Source organism: Pelodiscus sinensis, chromosome 20, assembly GCF_049634645.1.
Source record: "Pelodiscus sinensis isolate JC-2024 chromosome 20, ASM4963464v1, whole genome shotgun sequence".
Classification (NCBI taxonomy): domain Eukaryota; kingdom Metazoa; phylum Chordata; order Testudines; family Trionychidae; genus Pelodiscus; species Pelodiscus sinensis.
The window spans coordinates 10,318,108-10,332,062 of NC_134730.1; the positions used below are offsets into that span (position 1 = coordinate 10,318,108).

The 13,955-nt window shown below is 45.6% G+C and overlaps 1 protein-coding gene across 12 annotated transcripts in view; it reads left to right on the forward strand.

Moving 5' to 3' along the window:
* The window catches only part of UBE2O (ubiquitin conjugating enzyme E2 O), a 129,393-nt gene that overhangs the window by 87,657 nt on the left and 27,781 nt on the right, over positions 1-13,955 (forward strand). For all 12 annotated transcript variants that reach the window (XM_075903599.1, XM_025178156.2, XM_075903604.1 and 9 more), the window contains 4 exons: positions 7,263-7,373; positions 8,470-8,567; positions 11,556-11,619; positions 13,343-13,486. In XM_075903599.1, the coding sequence (XP_075759714.1) occupies positions 7,263-7,373; positions 8,470-8,567; positions 11,556-11,619; positions 13,343-13,486 (417 nt within the window). The remainder of the gene's footprint in view (positions 1-7,262; positions 7,374-8,469; positions 8,568-11,555; positions 11,620-13,342; positions 13,487-13,955) is intronic.

The following is a 13,955-nucleotide window of genomic DNA, read 5'->3' on the forward strand; positions in this document are numbered from 1 at the left end:
TTTTCCCCATGTGAAAATACCAGACTGTCCTGTTCTATCCCAGACACCTGGCAACCCTACACCTCAAACTTGTGCATTTCTCCGGCACGATGTGTGCACTGGGGACAAAGGTGGAAGCACAGGAATGTGTTCATTGCAATATAGGGTGCTTGACTCCTCTCGAACTCAGGACTCAATTAAGTTGTGATTGATTGTGTGCTGAAGGGCACACTGCTGGATTTCCAGTTCCGTCCATTCATCATTGGTTCATGAGAAATTGATTTTAGAACTGAACAGTGAAATTTAACTTTGTTTTCCTGTGGCCTATCCCTTTATTTGGAATGTAGTAGAGCACAGTTCCACCTGTCTGAGACTGACTGTTGGGGGCCCGGCAGGGGGGGAATCTATAGTTCAAGCCCTGTGCTACAGCACAAGACACATGCTGGCTTTTGCTCTCCCTTTGAAAATGAATAACTCAGCCCCAGTGTAACCTGACAAAATGATTCAGCAGGTTCTGCTCCTCAAGGGCTAGTGTCTTATAGTAGGGATGTTTAAAATCGTGTAGTTGCTGACATTTTTAGCAGTTACACAGTTACTCATGGGGGAAGGCAGGAGCTGGTGCTCATGAGGAGCTCTCCTCCTCCCTACCCCACTGGAGGGTGGGGCAGGTGGCTCCAGGAGCCAGGATGCAGAGTGCTGGCTTAAAAGCCACCTCCCCATGGGCACTGGCTCCTACCTCCTTGCTGCCTCTGACACAGAAGCAGCAGGGACGGGCATGTAGCCATTAAGATTAACTGGTAATCCTGGGCTTCTCAGTTAATCGTGTAAATGAGTACACGCTAACATCCTTCTCGCACAGTAAAATAGATATCTGTAGGCCCCTACCAAATTCAGAGCCATGCAAAACATCACAGGCCGTGAAATCTGGTCTTTTATATGCTTTGAAAGAGTATTATACACATTTCACAGGGGAGACGAGCATTTCTTAAATTCGGGGTCCTAACCCAAAAGGGAGTTGCAGGAGAGTCGCATGGTTATTTTATGGGAGGGGGTCACTCGATTATTACCCTTATTTCTATAAGCTGGCTGGCTGGAGAGGTGGCTCTGAAGGCAGCGCCACTGCCAGCAGCAGTGCAGAAAGGTGGCAATGCCATACTATGCCATCCTTTCTTCTGCATTGCTGCTGGCAGCAGCTGTGCCTTCAGAGGGGGGCTCCCAGCCAGCAGCTGCTACTCTCTAGCCACCCAGCTCTCATGGCAGTGCTGCTGCCAGTAGCAGCACAGAAGGAAGGGTAGTAGTACTGTAACCTTCTCTACAGCAATTTTGCAACCTCCCCAAACTCTTGTTTGGGTCAGGATCCTTACAACTACAACACTGTAAAGTTTCAGATTTAAATTACTGAAATTGTGGCATGTATGTTTTTTAAATTTGACTGTGAAATTAACCAAGATGGACCATACATTTGGTAGGGCCCTACTACCTGCTTAAGGAAGGGGGCTTGCCCAGTAGGAGACTTGAGCTCTCATGCCCTAGGTATTTATGGACAGAGCTCTATAAGGGATGCATTTCACTCTGAGTTAGCAGGAGCTTCCTGCTGACTTAGCCGAAATCATCTCTGACTCCAAAAAGAACCTCCACCAGAGAGGGGCTGGGGAAGAGGTGAATGGAAAACTATAGCAGGTAGGTGTAATTCAGTGGGAATCTAGGGAAACCTGGCTTGTCCTGAATTGTGTGTGGAGAAATCCCAGTTGAAAATATAAAGAAAAAATTGAACAACTTGTTTTCTGAGCACTTGCTTCTGTCATCTCTCTGCATCCAATACGGTAACAGCATAGTGCCTCATCTCAGCAGCAGGGCAATAAAGTTTAGTTTATCTTGGTAACAATCTCCGCACAGGACTGCTGCTAAGCAATATGCATACATCCTCTGCTGATTCCTTGTTGTCTCAATAGCAGTCAGAAGACCCCTGGAAATAGGCAGAGGCTGGGGGCCAGGGCACGTAGACAGACTCTGGCAGGCTTGCTGTGTATTGGAGAGTGCCTTAGAAAGCTTTGGTCAGTTAATGGGAAATGGACATGGTATGAGACAGACTAAACCAGAAGAGAATTCTCTGAACTACTTATGACTTATCATTTTTGGTGGTGGGTTGACTACTGTTGTTCATCCACTGCAGTAAAGGCCTTTTGACGTCTCTTATTGATAAGACATTGAGTTTACTATTGTGCCTATTCCATTGGAAATGGAGGACAGGTGAGAGGGACCCAGAGATCATTTGGTAGAAATTGCAGCCTCTAGTCTAGAACGTGTTTGGTCGGCTCCTATAACTCTCCTGGCACTCACTGATGCACAAAAATTGTGTCTTTGGAGAAGGGTGAAGTCTGAAATATTTAACCCACAGCTTCATTTTCAGAATTATTATTTTTTTACCTAGAATTACTAAGTAAAATCTAGATACAAAAGTATTAAATAAAGAGCAACATGATTGGGGTTTATTAACTTAGGATCATTCTGGGAAGAACCAGAGGCAAGTAGTCACTTGCAAATTAATGAGCTGGTGCAGTCCCGTTCCTAATAGGGATGTTAGCAGCTAGTCAGATGACTGATAAGCTATTGCTTATCGGTTAGTGGTCCCGATTAACTGCAACAACTCTCCCTCCCCTGCATGCTCTGCATTTAAAACTCAGACTGGCAGGGTAACTCAGTCCCAGCCTTCCCCCGCCCGCCCCCCCCCCCCCCCCCCAAGCTGCAGACAGGCTGCTCAGTGGGATACCAAAGCAGCCTTTGTCTAATCAGTAGTCACCAACCAATAGATCGGGATCTATTGGTAGATCTTGGAGCTTCTGACAGGTGATCCTGACTGGTTTCACCAAGAGGCTATCAAGTGCTGACACTTCAGCTGCCCCTCCCCCTACTAGGATTTAGGTGCTAAATCCTGCTGAAAAGGGATAACAAGTGGAGTTCCGCAAGGGTCTGTTTTGGGACCCGTGCTGTTCAATATCTTCATCAATGATGTAGATATTGGGATACAGAGTACGCTTATTAAGTTTGCAGATGATACCAAACTGGGTGGGGTTGCAACTTCTTTGGAGGATAGGGACATAATTCAAAATGACCTTAGCAAGTTAGAGAAATGGTCAGAGGTAAACAGGATGAGGTTTAATAAAGAGAAATGCAAAGTGCTCCACTTAGGAAGGAACAATCAGTTCCATACATACAAGATGGGAAGAGACTGTCTAGGAAGGAGCATGGCGGAAAGGGATCTAGGGGTCATAGTGGACCACAAGTTGAATATGAGTCAACAGTGTGATGCTGTTGCAAAAAAAGCAAATATGATTCTAGGTTGTATCAACAGGTGTGTTGTAAGCAAAACTCGAAGTCATTCTGCCGCTCTACTCTGCACTAGTTTGGCCTCAGCTGGAGTACTGTGTCCAGTTCTGGGCGCCACATTTCAAGAAAGATGTGGAGAAATTGGAAAGGGTACAGAGAAGAGCGACAAGAATGATTAAAGGTTTAAAGAACATGACCTATGAAGCCAGGCTTCATGAACTGGGCTTGTTTAGTTTGGAAAAAAGAAGATTAAGGGGGGACATGATAGCGGTTTTCAAATATCTAAACGGGTGTCACAAGGAGGAAGGAGAAAATTTGTTCCTCTTGGTTTCTGAGGACAGGACAAGGAGTAATGGGCTTAAAGTGCAGCAGGGGAGGTTTAAATTGGACATTAGGAAAAAATTCCTAACTGTCAGGGTGGTCAAATATTGGAATAAATTGCCAAGGGAGGTGGTGGAATCTCCCTCTCTGGAGATATTTAAGAACAGGTTAGATAGACATCTGTCAGGGATGGTGTAGATGGAGCTTGGTCCTGCCTTGAGGGCGGGGGGCTGGACTCGATGATCTCTCGAGGTCCCTTCTAGTCCTATGATTCTATGATTCTACTGCACTGGAACTGCCTCCCCTCACCTCCAGAAGCCTCCTGCTTGCTGTGCAGGGCAGGGGAGGGAGAAGAAGGGTGTTGATGTCAAGGTGCCCCCTCTCCCACCCTGTACCCTATCTCCACAGAGCGGGGGGCGGGCCCACAACAGGACTTGGGATGGAGTTTGCGGGCTGCTTTTGGGAGTGGTGCAGGGCCAGGGCAGGGGTGAGCCTGAGGTAAGCAGTGCCAGCTGGAATCCACATCCCAGTCATGACCCCCCTCCGTCCTCCTAGCCTCAAGCACCCCTTCATCCAAACACCCTCCCATTGCCTGCACCTAGAACCCCTTCTTAAACCCCAACTGCCTGCCCCAAGCTCAGCTCGGAGCCCCTCTCACACTCCAGATCCCTTAATCCAAGACCAGAGCCTGCCCCTTCCTGGTGAAAGGGAAGGAGGATGGGGGAGGGAGGGAGGATGGAGGGAGCAAGGGCAGGACCTCTGAGAAGTCACAAAGAAGGCAGGGCAAGGGCATTTGGGTTTGAGGTAGATCTCAGATTGCACTTAAATTCAAAGAGTGATCTCATACTTTAAAAGGTTGGAGACCCCTGGTCTACGGGGAGCTTGGGGACCCCTGCAGACAGGGGCTGTTGCCCCACGCTGATGCCTTTGTATCGAGGTGGCAGCAGGTGGGAGCTGGTCTGCGTGGGGACCTTGCAGACCAGCTCCCTCCTGCTACCCTGCGCTGCTGACTGATACAGAGCTAACAGTGCAGGGACGGGCAGTGGGCTTCCCAGGAGTGGGCCTGGGAGTGCAGTGGCGGTCAGCCCTGCCCGCGGTTACACAATTACTAAATTACATGATTACTGACGTTCCTAGTTCCTAATGGTGAGACTTGCCGCCTAGGCTTTGTTTGTCCCAAGGCTTGAACCATGCCAGCAGCAGCTATCCTGGAAAACAGTTCAGCCTGATCCTGGCAAATCTGGGCTTAAGTCTTTGACTGCAATTGTTGACAACATGGTGTCCCTGTCTGTAGCAGTCAGGGCTTTTTGGTTGAGTGCTGTGCTAGTTCATTTGAACTGCAGAGCATAGGAAGTATGTAGCCTGGTTTCTGCAATCAATGGTATATCTGGGAGATACTTCCACAAACCAGCCACTAGTGTAGAGGTGTAGCTGTAGTCTGTGAAGTGAGAGTACAAAACACATCACTTCTGCCTTGCCTGTGGACACGTCTTGTGCTGTCTCCTACGTGACCAGTTAATGCTGGCCCAGTTTTGCTAGGGAGAAGAGCAAAGATGTAGTGTTGCTAACACACACTATAGGGTTTGGGGTAAATGAGCTTCCCTGCCTTGATTCCCCCCTCCTCCCCTCTTTTCTTGGCTGCTTGGAGGAGAACGGAGGAATTATTTTCTCCCTGTATCTCGCTGACTCAAGCCCTGTATCCTGCCAAGGAGGAATAGAAAGGAATCCAGACAACTCTGGTTCATTTGTTGAGCATTTTTTTCAAATACTGTCCTGGATGCTCCTTGTCTGTATTTGATATGGAGGCCCTTCCTACGACTGGCTGTCCCTGAGACCCAGAAGAGTGAATTGAGCACTGTAAAAAGGAGCTTGGGATAGAGGAGTGGGGTGCAGAAGGGAGTGTGGTGTCTGAGAGGGAGTTTGGGTGAAGGAGGAGGGTTCTAATCTGGCCAGCGAGTTGGGGTGCAGGGTCCAGGACGGGTTATGTGTGCAGGGGCTGGGATGGAGTTGTGACCTGGAGGAGGTGGGAAGAGGGGATACAGAAGGTTTGGGTGGTGGCCTGTGGTAGATAGTTGGGGGGAGAGCAGGGCTGAGGTGCCAGAGGCAGGCTTTGCCTGGGAGGCACTTTTACCTAGGTGGTTTTCAGCCAGCAGCTCTGCAGACTCCCTGTGGGCTGCTCCATGTGGCTCTGCTCTGGCACAGAGAGGGAGGGGGAGGAAGAGGGGGAGGAGGCTTCATTCGCTGCCCCTGCCTTCCAGCAAAATTTCTCAGCTCCTTTTGGCTGGAAACTGGCCAATGGGAGTTTGGAGATTTTGCTAGGGGACAGAGATGGCGCACAAAGCTTTCTTCCTCTCTGCCCAAATTGCAGAGCAATTAGCAGCCCACTCTTTAAAGTGGCTGCCCCTGCTCTGCAGTAAGGGTGTAGGCGAGGCAGCTGTGGGCTGGATCCAGCCCACTAGCCACCCCTGCTCTAGATGCAGGACTTGAGTGAGTAAATCCCTTAAGGGACAGCATTTTCCAGTGGAATGAGCTTGCTCATTCCATAGGTGCTTGGTGTCAGCTCTTCCGAGTGTGTGTTCTCGTTTCCATTAATAGTAGACCCTAGTGCTTGAAATACAGACAGCAACTGAAACCATTGAGAGCAACACATTCTCCACACCATCCCTTTGTCAGGTTTTGTAATGGATTATGGTCATTAATGTATACAGCTATTGACTGTTCAGGAGGGCAGAGTTCGCTGCTGACTGGACAGAATGGTTGGGTTCCTTGGAGGGCTAAGCTATACATACGTAAAACGTGTGTGTTTGTCAAGTGTGCCTGATGCTGCAGAACCCTTTCTCAAGGCTTGCTGCTAAAGTGTAGCTTCTGGTTTTTAACTGAAGATGTGGTCCTGGGTCCCTACTAAAAAGTGAACAAGGTTTTTTTTATGATGTTTTTAATTGGACCAATAAGTAAGTTTGCTTGGCTTGACTTTTTGTGACTTAATACATTTAGCGTGGTTAGAGATGCCAGATTTCCTGTTGCACTGGCTACCAGCTATATGTGGGGAAACATATACAAAATGTGTTTGAATAGGAAACTCTCAGAATAGAAAGGCAGCAAACTGTTTTAGAGACTCTTGACATCTGGCACTCGTGCTCTGTCCTCTGTTTGGAGCTTTACCATGGGAGAAAGTCCTGTTGAGTTGCAATGAATTGTTACATGGAGTGTGACAAAAGCAGTACACCATTTAACCAGGAGCCAAGGTACAGGGGACCCAAATGCTAAACTGATGAACAAGCAGCAATGGGTTTATTCTATCAGCTGAACTAGCTTGTACTAACAGAGGCAGGAATGCATAGGTTGCTGCAGCAACAGCCAGTTAAAATTGTAACTGGGAAGAAGGTTTTTTTTAACCTACTGTCCATCCCACTCAGTCCTTGAATTTGGACTCGTTACATTTCTGTGAACACAGTTATTGGGAAAAGCTTGCACTGCCTCTGCCGGTGCTGTCTGCTCTGAGGATAAATAGAGGGTTTCACCCTCCAGGGCTGTCACTTCTGTACCTTTCACCTTGTATGCAGTTGACATACAACTTGAGAATTTCATCCAGTTACTGACCCTATTTTTCCTCTTCCTTCTCTTTGCATTTTCAGGACAGCCAGTGCGGGACTGTAATAGATGTAAACATAGAGTGTGCTGTGAAGCTGGTAGGAACCAACTGTATCCTCTATCCTGTCAACAGCAAAGACCTACAGCATATCTGGGTGAGAATGCATCCACAGTCCTTCCCCTCTCCTCCCGGGGAGCTGGAGGGGTTGGTGTTTACTTCAGGCAAGCAGTGTCCCTCACAAGATGGACATTTCAATGTTTTGTTATCCACTTGTGACTTAGCTTTATTGTACGTCTACCAGAAATGTCCTCACTGCTAGAGGCAAGTGTAGAGTCCAACCCCCTCCCTCATGTATTTTCTGATCATTTTTCTCGATCCCGCTAGACTGAGAAGACTGTCGGTATTGAATGCTCTGAGACGCATCCGCATTGTGATTAGTTGATGTGATCACCTGACCCTGGCAGTCCTATGACAACGGTACAGGCCTGAGCTGCAGCAAATAATTACTATATCAACAGGCTCCAAAATGTTTAAAAAAGCAAAGCATTTTTTGTCCAGCTGAAGCAGACTGAGTCATACCTGGTTTTCCTAGCATCCATTCCAATTTTTGGGTGGGTGGGTGATTTGCAAGACAGTACATTGAAGACTAAGGTTTTCCCTGTTAGTTTTCATCATTGAATTGAGAAAATGAACTTGAAACAAGCTTCTTTCCCTCCTTCCTCCACCTCTCCAAAAATGGATACTGTCTGAAGCATTTCTAAAGTGAAGAGCAATGTTGCAGCCATGCTGCAGAGAAACACATTTGAGTGTGACTGCACAAGGGGGTTTCCCTGAAAAAGGAAGCTTCTCTTCTCTGGTTGGAGTAAAGTGCCAGTGAATGTGAAACTGATCGTACTCTGCACCACCTTATCCAATGTACATGGGTGTTGCATACAGTTTCCTTTGCATGGCTCTGGCCAGTCTGCCTTCTAAATAATTTGCAAACAATTTACAGATAGTTAATTGTTCTCTCAGCCATTTATGATGTAAGAAAGTCAGACAAAGCTGTTTCCATTATCTCTATAATATAGGTATCGATCATGCCATACTTCCTATGCAAAGCATGTAATTTTACACTGTCCTAATTTGAATTTGCAGCAGCTTGGGCAGTTTTCTGGCAAGAGATCTCTGGCCAGTCTGCATTGTGTGGTGTTTATGTGATAGTCCAAAGAATTAAGTGCATTTTACAATTATTGTTTTTTTTTCCTTAGCCATTTATGTATGGCGACTATATAGCCTATGACTGTTGGCTGGGGAAGGTCTATGACTTAAAGAACCAAGTCATCCTGAAGCTCTCCAATGGAGCCAGGTACTTTTCTGAAGCAGAACATCTCCTTTACCTTTGGGCGTGGTAGTCTCTTTTGAAAGTAGTGTAAGTATGCTTGGCATCTCACTTGTGCAGGCATTACTCTGGTGACAGCAGGTCTTGTCCCATTTTCAATCACAGGAAAACACATTTTGGGCAGGGGGGTTTGTAATTTCTATGCCATAGGTAATCCACTGCTGTGAAAATATACATTGGATAGTTGGCAGCTCTCTTATCCCTTAGAGCAGGGCTACTCAACTTTGGACGCTCCAGGGGGCCACAATGATACACTCAGCACAGGTCTAGGGCCGCAACTTAAGTGTGGTTGTATATACATGCAAATATATATGCAAATAGCTTCTTTCACACCAACGGCATGAATACAAAGATTAAGACAAGACTACACAATATGCAGGCCCCATTTAAATCAGTTCTGCTGATAATAATAAAATGCAATATTTACCTGATTTCCACCCATATGACAGCACTTCCCATGAGCAGTGAGTCTCCAGTAATTTAACTACAAAAACGCATATCAACAGAAGACCATTATATTGACTTTTTTGTTTGTTTGTTTTGGCTCCTACCTGTGGGCCACATGTTGAGCTCTGCGTAAACCCAAACTGCACCACGGGCCGCAAACAGATGGACTGCGGGCCGCATGCAGTCCACCAGCCATGTGTTGAGTAGCCCTGCTTTAGACGAAGCAAAGCTAATCCCTGACAGTGTGGTTATGATCTAGAAATCACATAGTCCAGAAGGGATTTGCAGGGATGGTAGTTAGAAAAAACTCTTGTAAACAGCACATTTTCACATTGAGGTTTTGTGAGATAATAAACAAGAAACCCCATAGCACCAATTTTGAGCATCTTTCCAGAGAAAAAGCACATCTTTCTGGAGATATTACAGGTTACCTGTGCATGGGGCTATCATTTGAATTGTTGTACCTGATTTTAAATATGGTGTCCTAGCTTGGAAACCCAAACTAGAAGAATCTCAAGCACATGTTGGTCGTGGATCACAAATATCTTTTTATAAATCATACTTCTGTTGCTTACTAATTTGAAGTATCACTTTTCAGTTAGTCTCACAACTTAAAACTCTTTGGGTGTGTCTAGACTGGCAAGATTTTGCGGAAAAGCGGCCCTTTTGCGCAAAAACTTGCCAGCTGTCTACACTGGCAGCTTGAATTTGCACAAGAACAATGACTTTGTAATGTACAAAATCAGTGCTGCTTGCGCAAATACTTTAACACTCCCGCTCAAGAAAAAGCCCTCTTGCGCAAGAATATTTGCTCAAGAGGGCCAGTGTAGACAGGGAAGAACTGTTTTGCGCAAAAAAGCCCTGATGGCTAAAATGGCGATCGGAGCTTTCTTGTGCAAAATCGTGTCTAGACTGGCCACGGATGCTTTTGCGCAAAAGCACTTTTTGCGCAAAAGCATCTGTGCCACTCTAGAGGCGCTTTTGCGGAAATACTCTTAACAGAAAAGTTATTTCCGCAAAATCATGCCAGTCTAGATGCAGCCTTTGGGGTGTTTACTAGCCCATGCCTAGCCATGTAAAATGTTTCTTAGCTTCCTATCAGTGAATCATTTAAAATCCTACTGTAGGTTTCATCTCCGATAAAACATTGTTGCCTATACAGGTGTGCCCAAACCACTTGTTAGCTTTCTAGAGCTGAGGTTCCAGCACTGTTCTGAAATAGCTGAGTGCGCGCAGGTTACTGGTATGCAAAAACTCCGCCAAACAGCCCACTTCCCTCATAAATTTCATGTGCTGAGTTATGCTTTTCATAATGAAGTAGTGTTTACCCCACTCTTGGCTAAAACCAGGGGATTCACTTTACTCTGGAAAGGGCCAGCCATGTTTTGCAATCAGTCCTTGTGTTGAGAGAGCCTAGGTATTTGGACAAACACACACAGATGTTTCACAGAGATTTAAATTCAAAAAAACATCTTGAGATAATCTAGTCTGACCTTCAGTATGAAACAGGTCATTAATTTTCACTCAGATACCCCTATATTAAGCTCAAAGACTGTCTGCACTGGAAAGGTTTGGTGACAAGTGCTGACCACATGTAAAAGTGAAAACTGGTCAAACAGGTTTTTCTGCCTCCCGTTGTCAACGTTGCTAGCTCCCTGTTGACTGATAGAGCAAAGCCATGTGGGTAAGCCTCCCAAAGTGCAGTGTTGCAGGAAGGCAGAGCTGATCCCTGCGCTTCTTGCGATTCTCTGAGTTCTCCCACAGCATTCTCAGCTGCTGGGAGCACCATCATGAGTAGCTCTGTGAGTTCTCTGTGCTGAGGATTGTCAAAGCAGCACAGCAGTCTTTCCAGCCTTCCTCCTGCAGCAGCCGTCTGCCTGCTACTGTGTTTCTAGCAGGGCAGAATGGGAGCATTCCAATGATTTGCTCTTTTTGTTTGTTCCTGAAACAGAGCAGCTCACTTAGCTGTCAGATGCTTCCTGGAGCTTTGAAAGGAGAGAGGTGCATGCCTGCAAGGCAGCAGAGATCACAAAACACTTGAGCCAGCCATCAAGGCAGGCAGGCGTAAGATACTGGTGAAAGCCAGTTCTCTCAACAAAACCGAGTACACACTGGCTCTGTCGATAAGGGAAGGAAAAAGACATTCTCTCACAGGGGTGTAAGTTTTTTGCCAAAGTTTTTTGCCAAAACTGCCTATTTTCCCCCGACAAAAGTTGCATTGTATTGGGGTACACTCTCACTGTTTTGTCAACAAAAGGCAGTTTTTGTCCACCAAACATACCAGTGTAGACAAGGCTATAGCCTTGGACTTAAACATTTTGGTCCTGGTAAACTAAACTGTGTACGTCAAGCAGAGAATGGAAGAATCTAAGATGTTGCCAATGCCTGAGGCCCCTGCAATGGCAGAGATGCCCAGAAGAGAGATCTATGTGGTGGTGGTTGTTGCTGTTGGGGTGGCTGACTTCACTGTCGCATGATCTGTCTCCCAACTTCTTTCTTTTTCCCCAGGTGTTCTATGAGCACAGAAGATGGAGCAAAGCTCTATGATGTCTGCCCTCATGTCAGTGACTCGGTACGTTTTTGGTCCTCTGGAGAATTTTTTCTTGGAATCAGCTCAGAATTTGTCTTTTTCTTCCTGAAGAAACTTACATTAAAAAGTGGCTTTGCCTCGACAAAGTACCTTTTCAAAGTATACAAAGTACAGCTGGTTTCACTGATCCTCATAATCACTTTTCTTGAAAAGACTCTAATGAGCATCAATGGTGAATGGAGAAACCTTTCTAAAAATGATTAATGGAATAACTTAAAAGCATGCTATTTTTAAGGGTGCTCTATCAGAAACCAGATTGTTTCTAAATTCATTTTTAAAAATTAAATTGATGGCATTGCTTTTTGGTGTTCTAGTGGAACACTACTCTTCTTGTTGAATTGTCCCAGACTGTGCGCTCTGGAGAGCTGTCTACTGGTAACCAGGCTGAGAACACAAAATTTACTGTGTAGTAGTCAGATTTAACCCCCTACCTCCTTCAGAAACTGTACAATAATTTCCTTTTGCTCCTAGACCTTGTCAGCAAGGCTTTATTAGTTACTGTTTCTTTATTGATGGGTGAGACTATAGAAATTGCCTACAGTGTAAAAGCTCTTTATTTTGTTTATACAGTTGGCCTCATCCTATGAAATTCTGCCAGCACCCTAGAGTTAATCAAAATCTTAGTGACCTGCCACTGAATTCCATGGCATATCAGTTGAATGTGGTGTCTTTTCCTGAGGGACTTCATCCTCCCCAGAGAGAGAAGAGTCTCCATCTCATTGATGTCCAGTACCTCTTACCATTTGATCCCAATGTGTAAATGCTTCTCAGTCCAGAATAAGTTCAGCCTCTTTATATCATGGCCTACATTTTTCAAAGGGGACTGGTGATTTTGGGTGCTCAGCTTGACCTTTTTTGTTCTTTCTCAGAATTAGGTCTCTTCTAAGCGTGTCCGGCTGAGGGACCTAGAACCACAAGTCACTTTTGAAAATGCCTCTCCTTTTGTTCTTTCTCACTGCCATTAATTTACAACTTAGATCGTACGGCCCCGATTTTACACACCCTTGACATATTACAAGATTTGAAATCATAATCAGTACACACATTTGAATGCATTAATCAGATAGCTACCTAAAACTCCATAGCCAAACCTCATCCCCAGCTCATCTTCACCCCATTTATCATGAACAGAGATTGCCTGAAAGAGAAATGTTTGGTTAGTTCCTAGCACTTTATTTTAAAAAAACAAGAAATGTTAAGTAAATCCACATAAAATGGCCGTTAGGTACATAGTCAATATTATTCCGATTTTGCAACTGGGAAAGCAGAGGAAGAGAAGTTCAGTGATTAGCCAGAATCCACCAGTGCTCACGTGAGAGCAGGTATAAGAAATCAGGGATTCTTGTTGCCCATCCCAGTGCTCAGAGCACACTAATTGTTCCTAAGAACATTTGCACGAAATCAAGGTAATTTTTTTTTGAGTACTTCTGCCTGTTTCCTGCTAAATTGTAATCCCTTGTTTGGGTATGTGGGACATTCAGTTTGTTGCTATAGAAACTGATGTGATGACTTCAGCAAAGGAATGATGCATAGGACAAAAAGGGAATTTGCAAACAAGTCTCATTGCTTACAGATATCCTTAGTGATCAGGAACCTGGTGGGGAGGAGGAAGAAATGCGCAAATCCTTTGCAACTGGAACAAAATGTTTTCCGGCATTGTCTGCTTTCTAACACATAGTTCCCCTATGCTGCCCTTTTCTTTCAGGGCCTTTTCTTTGATGACTCGTATGGTTTTTATCCTGGACAAGTCCTCATTGGTCCCTCAAAAGTCTTCTCCAGTGTGCAGTGGCTTTCAGGTGTGAAGCCTGTCCTGAGTACAAAAAGCAAGTTCAGAGTGGTTGTGGAAGAGGTCAGTGAGCTGAATGTGGCTATTTACTATGGGTGCACTACCCTTGCTAGCATGTTGTTGAAGAGTTCTGTTAAACCTGCCATGGTAGCCTTCCAAGGCCAGGTCTGCACTGCAGGGGGAAGGTCAGCTTAAGGTATGCAACTCCAGCTATGTAAATAACGTAGCTGGAGTCCACGTACCTTAAGCCAAGCTTGGCACCATTTCCACAGTGGTTGATGGGAGAAATACTTACATTGACTTCCCTTACTCCTCACAACAGCAAGGTGTACTGGCGCCAAAGGGGGTGCCCTCAGCATTTGATTTAGCAGGTCTTTACTAGACCCACTAATTAGAACCCTGGAAGATCGATCACCAGATCTCCTTAAGTGGAGACCTCCCCTAAGAACAAGCATAAAATCCATTGTCACTCTGCTCATTCCTGCTTCCTGGACTGATGAGAGCTTTGAGCATGGGCTTGGAAGTTGAGCTG